Source organism: Platichthys flesus, chromosome 1 (genome assembly GCF_949316205.1).
Source record: "Platichthys flesus chromosome 1, fPlaFle2.1, whole genome shotgun sequence".
Taxonomy (NCBI): Eukaryota; Metazoa; Chordata; class Actinopteri; order Pleuronectiformes; family Pleuronectidae; genus Platichthys; species Platichthys flesus.
The window spans coordinates 17,410,331-17,430,957 of NC_084945.1; the positions used below are offsets into that span (position 1 = coordinate 17,410,331).

Sequence of the window (20,627 nt, forward strand, 5' to 3'; positions counted from 1 at the left end):
TATATTTATATATGACATGGGGCTCAGCAATGTATATACAGTTATTTTTCTTTTTCTTAAATGCATAGTAACTTTTTAAGATCATGATGTGTATATAAATTAAAAACGTTGGCAGGCGAGATCTGCTCTCCTGAGCTCAAATAAATAAAAAACTTCATTCATGACTTGTACAGTGAACTGGGGGATTAAAAAAGGGAACGAGAGATATCACAGGAGAAACTTCACACACCTCTGACTAGATCACTTCATCTGTCCGTAAAAGCATCGCTGTTACCATGTCCCTTTCATGGGTGAGCAGATCATGAAATGAATCACTGTTATAACTTTGTAACACACGAACATCAAAACCTGAAACATTTTAAAAGTTTTACTGGCAGTCCCATCCAGTGGAAAATATAAAAACCGAGTTTCAGATGTTCGGATCGTGATCAATTGTGATGCTTTTGACACATCATACCAAATAACCCAGAGTTTTCTCTCCTGTGAAGTCTCTTCCCTCTCTTTTCCTCCCAGACTACAGACAGGATCTCCCAGAATGCTCTCTGCTTCCTGGGCAGATGAGGGCGGTGGATGTGGACAACAGTAGACAGAGATGTAGAAGAAGCTTTCGAAAGTAATTCTGTCATTTCAGAGGGAAACAGGCTCTTTCATATATTTATATTTGTACAAACATTTAGATCATAAGCATCTCAAGCACCATAGATAATCTTAACAAATTTTTGCTATCCAAAAAACATGGAACCAGGCAGAGATCTATGCCTCTTAATTTGGTCGTCATCCTTTTCTTTCTTTAGTTTCATTTCGTTAAATATATTTTTGTTTCATTACAATGTCTGGACACAGAACTTGAATTAGTCTGCCTTTTTTAACAATAACTGTATTCACTAGGAAGTATAACCAGTCTAATCTCACTACTTTGTTCCAATAAAGACATTAAAATCGAACGGTGTAAATCAAAGGTCTTCCTTAGTCTTAAATATTTGTCTTTATACCTATTTTCATTATCCTACTATCCCACATAGTCTCTCCATGGTCCCATTGAACTCAAATAAAAAAGATACTTTATTATAAAACACACACATTGACGAATCATTCAGTTTCTTTTAGAATAGAACAGAACGACACAGATACAAATAACAGACAGTCCACCTGTCAGTCACACAGTCAGTCAGTCGATGGATGTAACACAGAGACACATCTTCATCTCCACTCCTGTGTGACTCGATGTTTCATGGCTTCATGAACATGAAAAAGCCATCACGACTGTATCGGTGGGGGGGGGGGGGGGGGGGGGATATGGTACATGTGCCCCAGAGGGTCACAATTCAGATGTGCTCTTTTTGTGAGTAAAGTCAAGTGAAATCCTATCAGCACAAGAACGTAGCTTCTTTCTTCTTCTCTGTTTATTTATTATTATTATTTTCTTAACACACGAGTCTGTTTCCTTGAAATATCATGTTTGTTTTTTTAAATAAATCTTTTGGTCCTTGCAACTGTTTGGTGGTTTCAAAGGAGCTGTATGGAAATATTTGCTATTGATACATGGCCCCTATTAACATCGACCACAATTTTTCTGAGCAGTTTTGAAGAAAGTTCGGCATCAGACTTCATTTGTTTCAATTTGAGCGTTAGGGATCCAAACAGCTCCAATATATTACATCCATGTAACAAATAAGATTCAAACAAAGTGAGTTTTCTTCTAGTGAAACCCAGTAAAACATCACATTTACCAATGGCTGTAATAACAAAGATTTCCAAGGACAATGCTCATTTGTTGTGTGTCTGTTTTTTTTTTTTTTTAAGCACCATACTAACTGCATGTACACATATTCAGAGAGAAAGAGAATTGGTCTTGGTATTGTTGAAATGTTCACAAGGCACTTATCTAAATCATTTTCTTTGTCCTACGGCCTGTCTCTTTGTCAGTCTCTATCATCAACTGCACAAGAACACCAGGCCATTCTGTAGTCAGCACTGTGTTAACACTCAATGGCTCTCAACTACTCTAAAAAGTGCTCTTCCAAAATAATGGGAGAGGAGAAATGGTTCCTCTATTTGACCTTAACCTCTCCTTCATCCTCCTTTGTTTAAAAAAGGCAGTTTTTGCTTGTCTCTCCATTTTTCTCACCGTATATTACTGAATGTTCGACCGAGTCTAAGAGGTTGCTCTGTAGTAGAATTATTCCGTTCTCTGGAAAAATGTGGTCACTTGTCTGATGTTTCGTCTCAGAGTCTCCACCATCTGTCTGCCCCCTTCAGAGCAGCCATTTATATCTGAGTCAAAGCAGCCTGTCAATAAGAAGCTCTTCAGTGACTCTTTCTGAGGTTGCTTAAAAGCCTAAATGTGAAAATCTACAAGGTCATCTGTCTGTTGGCCTGTCAGATATCTCCATTTCTTTAATCCCCCAATCTCTCCATCCATCTGTCCTTCCGCCGACTTACATCTTGGGACATAATGATGCCCGACATGATAAATCAAATGGACAGTCCATCCCTGTATCCCCTCCTTCCATCTAACCAGTAATCCAATGAGATGTATTTACATGTTAAATGTGTTTGGCCAATAAACATCAAATGAAGTCCTGCCACGAGTCCACCTCCCCTTGTCCTCCTGCTTCTCTTCTCTCCCTCTGTCTATCGATGTCTTGAGGACACGTCGAAGCAGGTGACCATCATGAGATGGGCTTTGCAGAAGTTGACTCTGGTCTCCAGTTTGTCCGTTACCATCTCCAGGGCTTCCAAATACTCCAGAGAGTCCACTTCGTAGACCTGCTGCAGCTCGACTGGATATTGGATGGAGAGAATAAAAAAGTCACAACCTGCTTAAACACTTAATTCATCACTTTAAGAGATAAGCTGGAGGTATTCTATATTTTCTTATTGTTTTTTTCTGTTTCCTAGAGAAAAAGATAAAAACAAAACTAAGAATGAATTGATCAAAACAACTTGCAATGTCCTTGAGGTCAAAGATGGAAATAACTTATTCCTCTGTTTCTCTGTTGTTGAAAAAAAACTGAAACACATCATTAGGCCACACTGTTCCACTGGCTGATGTATTGCGTTACTATAGTTACACGATAAATCAATTTAAATCATTCTCACATACATTGTCCTTCTTTATAGAAATTGCACTTTTAGCTAAATGCAACCAAGCCGCTCATTCATGGTGTTATGCATGTGTTATTGCTTAGTGCACATTTGTAAGTACATGCCAATATCTTGTTTTTCTTTTAATGTACCAAAACTAATTTGCCTTTGGGATATATAAAGTTGTTTTGTATTTTATTGTATCGCTGTAGATAATCAGTACATTGACAATGTTTCAGTCCGCAGCTGAAAACGGTTCCCAGGCTCTAGTGAATGTAATATTTACTCCTGATTGAGTAACAGCCAAAAACTACTGAGCCCAGCTGCTCTGGAAATTACTGAGCCTTTTTTAAAAATGAAGCTATTTTTGTGTGGCTTATTTAGAAAGATTGATGTCTTATGTAGGAACAATGGGTTTGTGAGCGGGAAGTCGGAACATTATTGATAAAGACTAACGCATTGTTGCTTTAGGTGTTTTTGTTGCTTGTTGTACAGAAATATAGAGAATAAAGCCAATTTCAGCAGTGAACACATTTCACTTAAAATATGAAGAGTGCTCCTAAAAATCAACAGCAGGCTGACGACAATTGTCAACAAATATTACAGACAAATATGAATGATTGCTTATACCACAGACAATGTTTTTATTTTTAATGAAAAAAAAAAAACATTTCTACCTGTTGAGATCCACTGGTGTATAAAACACGATGAGACACTCAAACACACACACACCCTGCACTCACACCATGACAGATGTTGTCACTCTGCTTCTCTCACAACACAAGCGCACTTCCTGTTGTGTCAGTGCTGCACTTACACTCAGTGGTCCATTTGTGTGGCTCCAGCATCAGGTACTGTTTGGTTAGTTCCAGTTCTTTCTTCAGACACTGGTACTTGGCTCTGACTTCACTGATTCGCTGCTGCCGGTTCTCCAGCAGACGAAGCTTGGGGTTCACATACACCGACTCCTGACACACACACGGAGAGAGGACACACAGACAGACAGACAGATATGGATTTGGCTCACCTTTATTTATTCAGTGTTCTGTTGTGAAACATGTGTCTCTCTTTCAGCAGCAGACTACTCAACATTCACACAGGTACAAACATTCACATCACACCTCATCAAGCCCCGGTGAGACCGCGGCCGAGTGCATACGCTCGGACACCGAGCAGCTCCACCGGAGCAGTCGGGGGCTAAGTGGCTTCTTAAGGCTGCTTGCGGGGAAAATCTATATTTCATGCTTCTTTCTCCCTCCCTCTTTCACAAAGCTCACAATGCTCCCTCTCCTGAATACATAAAGGTTTCAGAGCGGGAACCCTAAAAAGAAAAAACTGCATTCATTTGCAGCAGCTTAATGAGATTCACAGAACCAGTATGTATTCTGGAGCAAGCAGAGAATGGGAATGTAGGTTTATTAAAAATACTCACTGTTCATTGAGTGTAGTGCTAATGTTCATTTAGTGAAAATCCTTACTGTTGTATATTAAAGCAAGTTGGTTTTTCGGAAGTCTCTTAACTCATTGGCTGAAACAGTAGCTCAGATCCCATTGCTTCCTGTGTCTCTTCTCTTCTCCATTTTCCTCCTCTTGTTGGTCCATCAGTACAATTGCTTCTTTTTTTTTGTCAGACAAATAATTATCAATACAATTTCATTGACATTGAATATGTTGGCCGGCCTCTGGACAATCCCTTAACCCACTCTTCATTCTCCCTCAAACTACCACTGTACTGCATGTCTTTCTTTCTTTAACCCTTTCATCTCTGTTCCCTCTCTTCCAAACTGTTATTCTCTCTTTATTCCAACATTCTGTTATTTTTCCAGAATCAACACTTTTGTTGACCAACATGTACTCTCACCACAGACACTCACCTCCTGTTTTTAGAATTTTGGAAAGTAAATACAAAGATATGTTTTCCCATGCAGTTTGACCAATACCATCACATGTCCTCCTCTCACTCATCTCTCTCACCTTGCTTCCTCCTTTGTCTCTCCTCTTCTGCAGACGCTCCACATCATCTATCTCGTACACCTTGATCTCAAAGGTTTCTGTCGTTGCCGTGGCGCCCCGGAGGTTTGAGGGAGCTGGGGGCCCCAGCGGGCCATCTACCCAGCAGGCACCAGGGCTGGAGGAGGAGGAAGATGAGGAAGTGTTGGCCTGTTTCGTGGAGCGATGAGTGGGCGAGGAGGTGGAAGAGTCCAAGGTGAGAGCTGGTATCAGGCGACGACGCTGGAGGCCTGAAAGAACAAATAGGTCAGTGTCACCAGCTAAACCATTCTGGACTCTGAAACACATTTGATGCTGTTTACTGTAGGTGGGTTGGACTGTAGATAGGCTAGAAAGGTTTACTTTATTGTGTGAGCTGTGCAGTTTGTCGGTGAAGTGTCTTTGTTAAATACAAAGTAAGACTGTATCCTGTAACTGACTACATTCACTATAGAGGGACAAAGTCTCTCAAAAAAAAGGTAGCAACAACGGAGGTGCCCCACATAACTATTATTATTAACATTTTGTTACAGAGCCGGGCAACTTCCCTGTGTTTCCAGGCTTCTTTCTACGTTACGCAAAAGGTTGTCGGCTGGAATCTTTTATCAAATGAACGGATTTGAGAGTGGTATTGATCTTCTGCTCTAACTCAGCAAGTAAGCGAAAAAGTGAATTTCCAAAAGCTGTTAAACTATATATCTCTAATGAGTAAAAACGAAATAGCATGCTGCCTTCTCTTTACATTTACTTATATTGGACTTTTCAGGATGAGAATGTTAACACAAGAAAAAGCTTGTTTCCATCTTTGCACGTGTAAACATACTAATCCACTGCTATACAGTCATAAAGTAAAATGTAAGGCGAAAACTCTCTTTTCAATTTGCTGTGTATCAGCATAGTTTAGCAGGAAGACAAATCATTGAGGATAAAAAGCAGAATGCTACTCCGCTGAGGAGAGAGGTGAGACAGGAAAGGGATGAATCATCGGTGGAGAAACGCAGAATTGAAGTAACAGAAGAAAAGTACTGAGTGATTGAAAAGACATAAAGAGAAATAGAAACAGATAATGGCATATGAAGCAAGATAAAAAAGTTTATTCCCTGTTCATTAAAGTCGTAGATAAGAGCAGCGGGGTCCGTCCCTAATCTTCCCACTACGCTCGAATGAACACACACGCATTCATCCAGGCACACACTCACTACATAGAAATTGACAACCATGTCGTCAGGAATGGGTGTTATCAGATTCACAGCAGGACGAGGTGTGTGAGAGGCAGAGAGGAGGGAGACAGGGGTGATTTTAATAAGGCTGCAGGTCTCAGTGTGGCACAGGAAGGTCAAGCAGAGACATTTGTATTTCATTACATAGTAGGACGTGGCGTAGAAGGGGACAGAGAGAGAACGAGGGTCCACAGGGAGGAGAAAGTGCGTGCAGGGCGAACGAGGCAGGAAATGTCAGCGCAGTAGATGACAAGGACAGGTCGAGACGTGGAGGGAAACTGGAGAGATATTTGCACAGGTTCCTGTGACACATTTCTCTCTTGCTCTTACTATTCATATTATCTGAATTTGGAACTGAATTGTTGTATTTAACTTATTCCATTGATCATTTATTTATCTGGGGAGAACTCATTGTATATACACAGACACACAAACACACACGCACACGCACACACACACACACAGTTGTGTCTCCTTGACTTTATTACATTTACATACTGTCAGTTGATTTCCTACAGAGACTCTAACCCTAGCCTAAACATAACCCTAACCCTAGAACATGTCCCCAATATTTAATAATTTATGTTATGGGGACTTGGTTTTTGTCTCCATTAGGAAGATGAATCCCTACTATCTGATTTGGGTAAACAGATTTAGGTCCCCACAACAGAACTAATACCTGGACCACACACAGAGATCAGTGGCTACAATCAATTTTGTGGAACAAAAGGCACACGTTAAATGCAATGACATTTTCTATGAAAGCTGATTTTTAAAGATTTGTAAACAGGGTTATCATTTTAGTTGCATGCACGTGGTGCGCGATAGCAAAAGGCGGATTCACTAGCTCTGTTTTGGACCTTGAGGATAATTCTCTCTTTTCTTTGTATCTATCTTGGACCCAGCCTCCATAACTGGTCTCAACCTCTATGTATAAAAAGCATAGGCAGTCCTTTCTTTCTCATTTCTTTCTTTCTGTGACAGATTGACAGCACACGCTCTCTCTCTCTCTGAGCTACAGGATCAGTTGCGGGCAGAGGAAAATGAGTGTAAATCCTGACTTGACGCTGCATGGCAGGAGGTAAAGTCACATCCTCCACGCACAGAGGGACAGATACATTCCAATTTAAATCAGTTCTCACAGACACACCAGAAAAAGCGGCCTCTGTCCAATACGCTTGTTCTCACAGATCCATCCTCGTTGTTAACCAGCAGAGTGTAAATTGCAGAACACATTAGCAGGCTCTCTGTGTGGTGTTCTGATGAATATATATTCATTACAGCCCACACCAGCAGTTTCCTTCACCATTTCACAGATGGGTGGTCAGGGTCACCTTTGCTACCTGGCTCCTTCTGCAACCGCAGCTTTCTTTCTCATTCTCTTTTCCCTGCCCATTACTTTTTCTCTCTGTAGCAGCCGCTATCTCTCCTTCTCTTTCTATCAGTTCATTTCTTTGTCAAAGCTTTGGGAGTCTTCTGATTATAGTCATGGCTGAGCTTGTCTCGGTCAAGTGCTGAGTGTGGTGGGTGAAAGGGAGTGGATCAAATTAAAATAAAATGAAATTTGGTTCTTTCATTCACCAGTTTTCAAATCCTGCCTTCTGTTGACTTTATGATCTTGTTGCAGCAGGATATTTGTAGCTCAGTTGAGACATGCTTCTCTAACTCCCCTAATTAAGGCCAATGAAACAGGGTTTACTGCAACAATAACTAAAATGGTACTCGGTAGAACAAATAACTTCGGCAAGGCCCAACAGTCCTCTAGTGAAACCACAATTAAATTCACTACATTTGGACTTTGATTTGGATCATTGAGATCAGTCCTCTAAACACGCCTATTGTTTTTATTAAGATCCATGAATTATTCACTTGGATGTGAATATCAATAAAAACGAAATAACGTGAAAAGAAATCCTGGATCCGTCTCCTGATCTGGATCCACACTGAAATTTGATTCAGTAGTTTTTGCATTAATCTTGCTGACAAGTAAAGACACCAACCAACGACAGTGAGAACATAACCTCTGTTATGTCCCTGTACGAAACCCAATCCAGCTAAGTATAAATGTTATTAAAGCAATATTGAGATAACAGGTTTGAATGCTTATTGAGACCTGTGTTGCTCCTGCTCTTCTTGTTGCTCTTGGAGCTCCGTCTGGAGGAGGTGGTGACTGTGCTGTGTTCGCTGAGGGAGTCTTGAGCAGAGGAGGTGCTTCCTGTGTTCTCGCTGCTGTCTCTCAGCATGCTCTCATAGCCACTGCTGCCTCCACTGTGGTAAAACAGGGCCGTCTTCCCCATGGCCGGGGGGAGCTCCCCGCTGAGTACACTGCTATAAGTCATAAATTAGATCACATTCAGTGGTATGTTCAAAAATAAAATCTATTTTAGACGGAACAAGAAGTGTTGTTTGAAAAATTTAAGATGTTAAATTTCTCAATCAACTTGAGGTCGTACCTGTTGTCGCTGGCATGGCCGCTGCTGCATCGCTGAGGTTTTCTAGGGGCTGTGATCTTGCTGTAGGGAGAAGGCAGCGTTTGGACCACTGCTGCTTTCTCCTCACCCATACCTCCATCTCCACCACCTCCAGCTCCAGCTCCCCCTCCACTGAGTAAAATAATAGCAAGGCAGGAATTATTTCAAACACACTGCATTTGTGTCCATAGGCCAGAAATTGTCACTTGCACATAATATAAATCAATAAAATTATTTTACAAGACCTGAAACATAAAGTCAGCCTGACTCACCTTGCTCCTCCAACTCCTCTTTCCTCTGCAGGATCAGTGCCTCCTCCCTGTGCATGATTCCTGGAACGGGAACCTGCACTTCCTTGGAGGAGCTCTGAGATACGACCGTTGACGGCCCGCAGTGGGAGCTTGGCTGCCAGGCTTCCCCCTCGACTGCGGCTTAGAGACTGGGTAGACCAGGATCCAGGGGAGGGTCCCTGCTGCTGCACAGGAGCCTGCACTGAGCTCTGAGGCTGAGGAAACAGGTAAGGGACTCAGTTGGACAGCAGAACAAACCCTGTTCATGGTGAACTATTGAATTATGTGTAGTGAGTGGTTGTTGAATGTGTTCTCTGTTTCTTCCTGTGTCAAATTTCAAGTGCCAACAGAAGAAGGTCACTGAGTTGGTGCTAAAACGCACAATCACATTGTTCATCTAGTTTGGCTAATTACCATAGTCATGTAGTTTAACAATGATATATGGGTAAACGTGTACATTTACTGTTAAGAAGAATTCATACTTTTCCAATAGGAGGCAGGCTGGAGCTGCGGCTGGTGGTTTGGCTTAAAGACTTGGTAGAGAAGCTCAGAGTCTTGGTGCTGGAGGCAGACAGACTCCTGGCCTTGGGACTACTGGTCATCAGCAGTTTATTGACGGCTGATATTTTTGACTGGCTGCTGGTTTTGGCTGGTGACTGTGGAGCGCTGCTTGGACCAGGACTACCACTGAAACCGGATATGGTCGTGTTTGCTGTGGCAGAAGAAACCGATCCAGCCCGGGTGAGACTGCGCCCTGAACGAGGCATGGTGCTGTCCCCCCTAACTCCTCCTCCTCCTCTCAGGCTCTCGCCCCTCTCCAGGGAGAAGCAGTCATAATGGTGGGAACCAATGTGGGAGGTGTGTGCCCGACCCAGTGAGTTGGTTCTGTTCGCGAGCTGTTCCAACTTTGCGCTGAAAAGTCTACTGCTGTCTATGCTGGAGCCTCGTAGTCTGGCGGCAGAAACCCCCACATCATCTACTGAGCTCCCAATCTGCAAGACTCCATGACTGGGTTGGTGGAGAGGGCTGGCCGCCCGGCTCCGCTGGTCAAGGCTGGACTTCCTTATCGGTGGAAGCGGTGGGATCCCACCCTTCCTGTGGGAGAAAAAGCCCTGTTTCCCAGTTGATCCCCGGCGGTCGAGTGTAGAGCGGGGACTACAGGGAGTTGAAGTTGTGACGCCAAGGTTGCGGTACTCGACTCCATTGTCTAAGCCATCGTGACGGTTAAGACGGTGCCAGCCACGGGGAAGACTGGAAGTACGGTGTATATCTGGGCTGTACATAGTGAGGCCCTCTCCCTGGGCGACAACAGCGACCATCTCACAACCATCCACCACTCTCTTAATAAAGGAGTCTGGAGATGACACAAATGCATCACTATTCTCACCATCCTTGCAGTAGCCCTGGAGGTCTCCGGCCCCAGCTCCCCCCTGACACTTTCCTTGGTTTGCTTCACTTTTCTCTGGCTTCACTTCACACATAGAATCCCCGGACCTCCTCTCTTCCATCCCACGCTTCAACCAGGGGTCGTCAAAGCTCATCTCACTGGAGATCGAAGCTAAAAGTGGTGCATTGAATTTGCTTGTATCTTTCATTAAGCTCATCTTGGTAGGTGAGGAGAGCAGGGTTGGTTCTTGGATCATCATGGGTTTCACAGTCACACATTGGTGAATGCTCATTGTGGTCTTCAGAGGTGAGAGGCTACTGGGTCCTACCAGAATCTGAATGTTAGTTTTAGCCATGGAGGGTGGCATTTTCCTCAGCCTGTCTCTGTTTCCTTTAGCACTGCCGTTCTCTTGCTGCACCACCTCTCCTTCCAGACTCCCTCTCCTTGGGCTGCCACAGCTGTTAAAATCACAGAGCCCCTCGACTCCAGAGCTCTGGCTGGGATCAGAATCGGCTAAGGCCTCCCCTTGCTGGCTCTGAGACTGGCTGAAGCTGTGGAGAGACTGATCGGCATCACTGCCAAGGCTCAGATCGCTCACCCAGGAGGACATGTGTGAACCACAGTTAGACATCACTGTGGCTAAGGCTTCACCTTCTACCCGCAACTTGGCCATTGCCACCTGAAATCCAAAAGAAAACAATAGATGATTTAAGACCCAAACGCCAAATGAGTTACTATAAATTCAAGTCAAAATCAGTCACACTTACCTCTGCCATGGCAACAACCTCTGTAACCCCTGAGGTTACAGCCAGACTTGTAGGTAGGGCATAACTCTGCACAGCACCATTCTCAGCAGCACCACTGATGAGGTTGAAGGGTTGAGAGCCTGAGGTTAGGGCAGAGACAGAGCCACATTCACTGTTGAAGCTGATGATGCTGGTTGGATGACAGGTCAGGCCCCCTGTTTCCATGAGAGCTGCAATGTCAGGCTCCTCTTGCCCTCCAGAAGCCACAGTGTACACCAGTTCATCCTCCCCAAGTGAGAGAGGTGCAACTGCTCCCACAGATAGAGCTGGCTCTGAGGCTACAGATTGAGGAGAGAGAAAAGAGAGTTCTCAATTTCACAGCTTGTGTTGGTGCTTACATGTGTTGAACGTCTTTTTCATCGTAACTTTAAGGGCTTGAATGTGACTCATGATTTACTTATCCTTGTGTTAAAAATAGCTGTTTTACTGCAGCTCACCATCCTTGTGTGTGTCCATGGGTATAGGTGGTACATCATCGTCACAGAGTGTCTCAGCTGAGCCCAGGCTGGCAGACAGAGACGCTGTTGGCTCTCGGACTTGTGGGCTCATGCCCACCGGAGACATTCTGTACAGAATGGACTCTGTGGAGGAACGGCCACTGTCTGCGGCCAAACTGTCTGCAGAATCACAAACACATATTTGGCATCGTAATCCATTTTCTTTTCCAAGTGAAGAATAGGTGCACCTGCTGGTGCACTGGTAAATTTAGGAAATTACCAAATTGGCATCAGATTATGATTCCAGTTTCAACCAAGTTACAATGGAGTTAAACTATGTAATATGCCATGGAATCTGCCATCGTTGTTAAGATGTTATTAATAATAATAATATATATGATAAGTCACTTTTGTATTCAGTTTACAGCAACTTATCATTTCCAGTATAGACTGGACTAATGACTGGAATTATCTGGTATTTAACTAAACTTAAAAGGAAAGACTCTTAAGTAAAAAAAATGATACATACTGTCGGACATCAGAGCCTCTGTGGCCTGGCCATCTTGAGCCAGAGTGTGTGAGGACAGGGGGGGGGTTGCCGGCAACACGCCCTTCTGTGTGTACACTTTGCACCGCTGTGATGGAGAGGACGGAGGCCTGAGGAAAAATACAAGAATCAAATCACTCTACATGCAGCTTGATTAAGTTATAAATGAAACATCAAGAAGAATTATTGTGTTGTTATTTAAAGGTTTCCAAATGCAGTTCATGAGTCGGCCACCTATAGTCCGAGGTCTTGGTCAGGCTGGCGATTCCGAGGCGTGGTGATCCTAGAGCACGTGCCTTTCCATCCGCGTTAGCACCCACATTCTGACTCTCATTGCTGTAAAGGAGACAGACATCAAGGAAGACATCACGTAAGCTGTGATCAAATACACTCCAATCAGCAACAGCTAAAAAAAGTCCAAGTGAACACTCTTTTTTCTTGAGGCTCCACAGCACTGGGTCTATCCTCACCTCTCATGAAGCTGGGAGCCCTTGACCCTTTGCAGGGGGTTGGAGGTGATGCAGCTGCTTCCAGTGACACTCCTGGTACTAGTGACTATGGAGGAACCAGAAGTCTGAGCCAGGCTGTGGATCATTGTGTGGGCCAGTTCTGCCTCCTCCACCACCTCCTTGATCTCCTGCAGCTGTTGGTCATTGGTTCTCCTCCTGGAGACCGGTGCATCTGAGGTGAAGGAGAACTGCACGGTGCCTTCTACGGCACATGCAGAGCCTGGAGATGAAGAACATTGACACTGGTTGGATGTTGAATAACAAATACACATTTGGAATGGATTTGCCTTCATAGAAAGTTTTTGGTCCAAGTTATTTGAATTTATAAGTATATGACACAGGGATACAATATTGATACACAGCATATGTATGAAATAAAAAGTGTTTACCTGTTGTGTCCTCTGCATCCAACACGGCAGCAGAGCCAGGAGCAGCAGGAGCTGAGGTTGGAACAGATGAAGATACACATGGCTCTTGTTTGGCACCTTGTTTGTTTGCTGGAACCTCTTCAAAGGGGAACTTTGCCACCTGAACGAAGGGTTAGAGTGATGGATGAAAAACAGCCAAACCTTGTTGTTCACATGACATTTACCACTGTTTGATTTGTAGGGTGAGTATTTGCAGCGTGTTTTATATTCGCTGCACTTGTGTTGTCAAACTGATGTAGATGTTTTCCCCATTTGCATGTGTTGTGCAAAGAAGACAAAATATTTTCCACATGTCACTTTAACTTCAAAATAAAAGCACACGTTTATCCAAGAGAACGTCACTGGTGACAGATGAGAATAAATCACTTAAGTCATTAACAATATGTGACATGTACAAAGTTAGAAAGAGGGTTTTTTCAAATGCGTTATTTGCAGACAAATGTGATATGCTTCTTTGAATTGAAAGAAAATTCCCTCAGTGAACACAAGCTGTAAACAGCAATCATTTGGCCATTTGAATATGGTCTTTTTTCTTTAACAATGTGTCAAACCTTCAATATACAATGTTATTGTTGTTATAACTGAGATTTCTCTGATTTTCATCCCAGTCTATGTTGTCATCTCTTTATAGCTGTGGTTTTAAAGAGATGACATAATAGGACAGAAAATTACCTCTTCGCTCCCATCAATGCATTCCAGTCGCTCCTGCAGCTCGGCAAAGGTGTTGCACTTCAGGCACTCTGCTCCCTCTTCTGGGACGGGGGCCAACGGCTGCCCAAGCAGTGACTGAGAGGCCTGAGAGGGGCCACTGGGCTGCTCCTCCTGCTGACACTGCACCTGTCGGAGCCGAAATCACTCAGAAGTCAATCTAATCTTTCTTCAGAAGAAACTTCCAAATCGTCTGAACTGTAGTTGAAGCTGTAATCTACCTTGTTCTGGACTCCAGCTGTCTGACTTTGACTTTGCGTTTGATGCGGCTCTGACGCTTTTCCTCGTAGCAGAGCGGGAATAATTGGGACAAACTCTGGCGGTCCCTCGTTGTCCGTCAGCTCTCTGTCAGACACCGCCGCTCCATTTGGGCCCACATAGATGACTGTGTCGCAGGACTGTTCGCTGCTCGAATACTCATCAGGGTCGCTGGATAGTCGCAGCAGTGGAAGGTCAGAGTCAGTGTCTCCACGGTGATGGAAAGGACGCAGATGGGTGGGACGCCGCATGCGGCCCTCTTCGCAGGAGCTCTCTCCTCCAGAGGAGCTGGAGGTGTACTGCTGCAGAGAGAGTGAAGACAGGGGAAGTGAGAGAGAGAATATTCACAATTTTTTTGATTTGCAGAATTTACAATTGACAGTTCACTCTGGAGAGAGATGGAAAAGACAGAGAAGAGAGAAAACAGGATGACGTCCAACTTGTAACATACCACAGGGACCCACCAGATTTAAGATAAGACCTTTAATTTAATGAACATCTGTTAAATTGAATGTAATTATTTCAATCACATACTGGCACATTAAGATTCCTCATGTCTTAAGGCTTCTCTGGCTGGAGCTGTATTCTCACTCGACCCCTGATGAACAGTTTTGAAATAAGTGAGCATGCACACTGTGCACATGTGGTTTTGAAGGAAAAGGGAGAGGAGTCGACTAAATGTGTGGTGTTTAAATAAAATCAGACATAAAAGATTATGCAATGCAATGACAAGATTATGTTCATGTTTCATTATAAGCATGACATGGACACTGATTAAAAGGGAGTCAAGTGTCCATTTGTCAAAGTTATGTTACCTGTGACTGTCTCAAGCATTTAATGTACTGAAGGTTTTAGTTTTATAAATTAAAATGAATGATCTCCCAATTTTAAAGAAGTGTCAAGGTGTCGATCAAAACTCACCACGGTGACTTTAGTCTTCTTCTTTTTCATGCGGAGGACACGGGAAGCGATCTGGATGGTGGAGAGGGTTTCTGAGAAGTCTCTGGGCGAGGCGGAGATGTGAGCAATCATGGTGGTCCGGCAGTTCATGTTGCCTAGCGACTCTCTTAGCAACATGGTCAGCTTGCTGTCCCTGGAAACGCACATGTAGTGAGACATGAGCACTGAAGACAGGTTGGAAAACGTACACTGTTTTTAGGACATGTGACAAAACCAATTGTTTTTCTGACAGCCACAGTTGAGGGCGGATTATTTAAAGCTTGTTTACTGTGGTTGTAGTCCATGTCACAAGCTGACATATTTATATAAATGAAGCTAAAATATCCAAAAGGCAAAGTTGATGGTAACTATGGATTGTTTATTGATTAAAGCTGTGAGATGATATGAAAGGATGCTTTTTCAGTCTAAAGCTCAATAAGTCTTACAAGAGGCACTCAGAATATATAGTCTAATATTGGGAGACGATCTATCTCCCAAAGAGATTTTACAGCAGATGGGTTAGAAAAACTAGGCTGTGTATTTAAGAAAAGACTTTCCTGGGTGGGCTATTGCAATCATTCATAACCTTGTGTGTGTCTGTGTGTATGTGAGTGTGCATGCCTGAGGCCTGTATGCTGACAGTGAGTACAGCTCCTCTGTGGCTCAATACCTCATGCTGCTGTCCCCCTTTTTCAAGAAACACAGCCTGCAGGCATGTCTCCTCACACACGTATACATACATTCACAGTCACACACACACACACACACACACACACACACACACACACACAAACATTCTCCTTTCTTGACCTCCTCTTTCTCATCGATGCTCCACACTCCTCTCCTCCCTCATCGCCTTTTCTCAGTTTGCCGCCTCAGGCTTCAACAAACCATCTCCCTCTCCCTCTCGATCTCTCTCTATCGCTCTCTCTCTCTCTCTCTCTCTCTCTCGCTCTCTCTCTTTCTCTCTATCTATCTATCTCTCTCTCTCTCTATCCATCTCTCTCTCTCTGTATCTCCCCCTGAGATTAATGTAGGTAAATTCATGACTCATGTAGGAGTAATTTGCATGTTAATTCAAGTGCTGATACCCTGCTGTTGGATTAGATCTCACACTTCTGCCTGTGGTAGAGTTATTACCAGAGTTCTATCAGGGAGGAGTGCTGAATGTAACAAGATGCTCTCTTTTCAAGCTACACTTGTACTATTGATGGCTGAACAAATAAACTACGACAATCTAGACATTTCTCTGACTGATTTTGGAGGATAGAAACTTTGGTTCTTGGTCCTTGAGGAGATGTCGATCAAAACGTCTATGGAGCTTAATGACTGAAGGGACAAAGAGAGAAATGGTCTGATTTTGGAAAAGGAACATAGAGAGTCCCTGATGAGAAAGGGTGAATGTGTAAAGAGCCTTTATTGTTCCTGAAACATGGGTATTGCAAGATTTGTGGTGACAGACAACTGTCGGCCTCTGCGGCAATATACAAACACAAGACGTGTCCAAACTTCTAGGGATCAGCTGGCATAAAGTCACCCGTTACCCAGCAACAGTCAGGCTAGGATTATAAGGACAGGATGAGAACCTAATCCCAAAGTACTGAAGCACTGGAAGACAAGCTCAGCATGTAACTGTGATGAAATGAATGGAAGACATTTTCAGTTTTGTCATTGCTCCCAATAATGTTAGGTCACAGGAAACGACCTTAAATATCCTCTATAATGTTGCTTTGCTTTCTAAGGATGAAAAAGTCTCTCCACGGAAATATCTTAAATCTACTTATCTGTGCTAATAGACAGAGAACCAGGTCTAAAGATTTTGGCTGACGTACTTGGTTTTCTGGGAAATTTCTCGGCAACTATGGGATGGAATGCAATTAAATTATGCAAAAATACATCCATCATACCTCACGGATAAATCCTACTGACTAAATTTGTGCATTTCTTTCAGTACATCTACAAGATAGAAAAGCACACATTTCGGAATAATGGTTTCATATATCATTATGTCTGACGGTGGACAGGATGAGTTATAAAGTTTGGTGTGGTGCGACCCCTGAGTACTGAATGTAATTACAATGTATTCTTCATGGGGGCAGCTGGAGCCAATCCCAGCTGACATTAGTTCAGACAAACAGAGAGACCCCAGGCACTAGGATTCAAACCGGGAGCCTTTTTGCTGTGAGGCGACAGTGCAAACCACCATGTTCTTGTATCTACTGAATCATCCACTATATGACATCCGTTTATAAAACATGTCCATATCCTCTCACAGTCTGACACCAGCCTTGAATGCCAAAGCAGACTCAGCCCACAGCTTCAGTGTTGGTTGCAGCTTGTTTTGCAATGTAAATGCAAAAGCTGGTGATTAAATTAACCCAGCAAGGAGCAGAGCTCTACACAGCCTGAAGGAGAGAGGCAGAGCAAGGAGGAAGGAGGAAAGAAAAGAGGGATTAAATGAAGAGAAAGGAGAATGGGGACACACTGCTTGAGCATAATAAATGTTACCACATCAATTATGGTATCTTTCTACTGCGTATATTAAAATTTTCTATCTTACTGTTTACTTTGTCTCTGTCTGTATACCTACATCGCTCCTGTCTCTTCTCTCTTTTGCTCTCATTGCCAGTCACTTAACCAGCAAAATGAATGTGTTGAATATGGAACAGCAGCTGTTGTTGTTTATAACATTAAGTCCCCAAAACCTGAAGCAGCTTATCTGTCAACAATTTCCTCTTCTCCTGCTTTCCTCATCAATCCCTCCTCTCCTCTCCTCTCCTCTCCTCTCCTCTCCTCTCCTCTCCTCTCCTCTCCTCTCCTCTCCTCTCCTCTCCTCTCCTCTCCTCTCCTCTCCTCTCCTCTCCTTTCCTCTCCTCTCACACTCACACCTGCACACAGCAGCTTACTTGTATGGGATGTGTTTGCTGCCGTTGACCAGGGCCAGGATGACATTGCCAAGGGCGGATAAAGAAAGGCACAGTGGGGCTGAGCTGGGTGAGGAGTTCTCCCTGCTCTTCCCACCTCCCGCTCCTCCAAGTACTTTGACGTCACAGCTGCCAAGGTCCAGCAGGTGGAGGCGACTGCGACCTCCGGACACTGGCAAAGTAAAAAAAAAAAAGGGGGGTGTAGGAGAATAGATAAGGGAAGATAGAGGACAACTAGTCAAGCAAATGTTCATAATAAGACACATGTCCATATGATCTTTGTCTTGATAACTGCAAGTTTAATTTCCTGTAAAAACCCGGTTTAACTTTTAAAAGGTATCCAGTACAGAGACCGGCTGACTCTTGGTGTATGAGGCAACCTTTAGTCTGAATGATCAAATTAAACTGACAACACAGCTGCAGCAGATGTTAACATTTCCTTGCAATAGTTATTTCATAATAATTCACATTAGTTATTTTTTAAACCAGTAGGGAACTTAGAGAGCGGGTACCTCCACAGGAGCCCAACAGTCACCATATGAAACCACGTTTAAATTCACTAGATCCAGATACAAATTTTGATCTGCACCAAATTGCACACACTCATAAATATCAGTGTATAACACATACTTAACTTTTTCATCAAGACCCATTCATTATTCTCTAAGAAATAAGAAAGACATCTGATCTGGATGTGCTCCAAAATTGTATGGGTTCTTTGCTGACCTATACCAAATATTGTGGTAATCAGTCCAGTAGATTTTGCCTAATTCTGGCTGAATAACTCACAAAACAAAAAATAAAGAGAAAAACATTATCTCCTTGGTAATAACCAAGTAATCATTAACGTTACAGTACACTGTATATAAAATACTTTTACAAGTCAATAATCTGCCATCAATAAACAGTATTTGTATAATGACTAAAATAATTTTAAAAACGTGTGACAACATTGACTAAGGGTAGAGCTAGAGCTGTGTCAGGAACAACATACTGGGAATCACAGATCTTTAAAGATTAAGACAAACTGTAATTACAGGTGTCAGCGGCCATAGCTACAGACAGAAAACAGTCTGTTCCCACATTGATATGTTGATATCTCTTATATACAACCAGACTGCCTGTATGTGATATCTCTGCCTCTCTTTCTCCCATACTTACTCTACTCTCTCTCCCAGTCACAGCCACACAAACACACACAAACACACACAAACACACACACTCACACACACACACACACACTAATTATTATCAATGGTATTTTCATCAGACATCTGTCACAGTCTGTCAGTTTGTCGAACACACAAAGAAACCCACACCACTCCTACATTATCACTTAGTTATTTGTACAGACATGAGTGAATGTGTGATGTGACTGTGAGTTAATCCAAACACAGAATGGCTATAAGGATCAAACAGAGTGTGATGGGTGTGTCTACAACTCTGTCATGAATTCTGATGCTCATGTTCCTTGTTTATCCATATTGACTACAGGTGAATGGATTGATCTGTCACTCATTATTGTTTACATCCACTCTTTGCTGCTTTGAGGCAATGTATTAATAGCAGCATGTTACTGATTATTACAGCAGCTAAAGTAAGATATGATAACAACAGTGTTAAGTGTTGTTTCTGCAGCAGTAGAAGAGCAGTAGCTGAGACAGTTAATTGTTGTTGTTATCAGTAATTACAGTAACGAGGGTAATGACAGTGTTTAAACAAACAGTACTTACTCCCTCCTTTTCCTGTCTTTTCCATACGATACTGGTATATGTGTAATGTAAACAGCATGTGTGAGTTCCTGTGCTCTTCCTCCATGGTGTTGGGGTGTTGCCTGCTGTGACGAGCTGCTATGGCGGCGTCCAGAAACCAGGCTGCCTTCTCTGGGGTCGGAGCACGCAGTTCGGACTGGTTCTGGAGCTGGGAGAAAAAGAAAGACATCTTAACTGAAGGGTCTCAAGATATGTCCAGTGATGATAATATTGTACTTGTGTATAGGTATGGGAGAAAGCAATAGAGGGAGAAAGAGATGAGACGAGAGAGAGAGAGAGAGAAAGAGACAGAGAGAGAGACGGAGAGAAGATGAGACGTGTGTGTGTGTATGTGTGGTACTGCAGGCTATCATTACTGATGAGATTATGGCAGATTAGTTAAGGATTACACAGATGTGCTTGTATCAAACCCTGTAATCCTATAAGCATATACAATAGCCCCCCCCCCCCACACATACACACACATTATGATGATGATGGTGATTATAAGGTCGTGTAAGGAGCCTTTTGTTGTCTAAAAAAATGCTCATAAAAGTAGATCATTAAGCCATCAGTAAATTCCAAATTAAATATGCTGACACTACTTGTAAGAGTTCAGGTTACTCGTCCTTTTATTTCATTGATCCTGACTCAGCAAATCAGACTGAAAAAGCTTTAGTTTCTCGACCTGGTATTTGAAATAAATTATTCATGCAGTTTTGGATAAAACAACCCTAATAACATATGAACCTATTAAACTATATCTACCTATCCAGTGTGTGAGTGAGTGTGCATGTCTGTATAGTAGCTAAGACAACAGAGAACTGCCTGTAGCAAAAAAAGACAAAGGTAAAGTATAACAATACAAAGCCTGAG

The 20,627-nt window shown here is 42.9% G+C and overlaps 1 protein-coding gene across 1 annotated transcript in view; it reads right to left on the reverse strand.

Annotated features, from left to right (window-relative positions):
* Nucleotides 1-1,289: 1,289 nt before the first annotated feature.
* Nucleotides 1,290-20,627, reverse strand: part of kif26ba (kinesin family member 26Ba) — a 78,210-nt gene continuing 58,872 nt past the window's right edge. The window contains exons 10-27 of the mRNA XM_062387391.1: nucleotides 19,734-19,920; nucleotides 17,983-18,172; nucleotides 15,059-15,230; nucleotides 14,101-14,439; nucleotides 13,844-14,008; nucleotides 13,133-13,271; nucleotides 12,705-12,963; nucleotides 12,469-12,570; nucleotides 12,217-12,344; nucleotides 11,688-11,867; nucleotides 11,212-11,528; nucleotides 9,540-11,123; nucleotides 9,040-9,272; nucleotides 8,750-8,899; nucleotides 8,410-8,624; nucleotides 5,062-5,327; nucleotides 3,905-4,055; nucleotides 1,290-2,783 (exon numbers count right to left, since the gene is read on the reverse strand). Coding sequence (XP_062243375.1) covers nucleotides 2,635-2,783; nucleotides 3,905-4,055; nucleotides 5,062-5,327; nucleotides 8,410-8,624; nucleotides 8,750-8,899; nucleotides 9,040-9,272; nucleotides 9,540-11,123; nucleotides 11,212-11,528; nucleotides 11,688-11,867; nucleotides 12,217-12,344; nucleotides 12,469-12,570; nucleotides 12,705-12,963; nucleotides 13,133-13,271; nucleotides 13,844-14,008; nucleotides 14,101-14,439; nucleotides 15,059-15,230; nucleotides 17,983-18,172; nucleotides 19,734-19,920 — 4,926 coding nt within the window. The 3' untranslated portion in view covers nucleotides 1,290-2,634. The remainder of the gene's footprint in view (nucleotides 2,784-3,904; nucleotides 4,056-5,061; nucleotides 5,328-8,409; nucleotides 8,625-8,749; nucleotides 8,900-9,039; nucleotides 9,273-9,539; nucleotides 11,124-11,211; nucleotides 11,529-11,687; nucleotides 11,868-12,216; nucleotides 12,345-12,468; nucleotides 12,571-12,704; nucleotides 12,964-13,132; nucleotides 13,272-13,843; nucleotides 14,009-14,100; nucleotides 14,440-15,058; nucleotides 15,231-17,982; nucleotides 18,173-19,733; nucleotides 19,921-20,627) is intronic.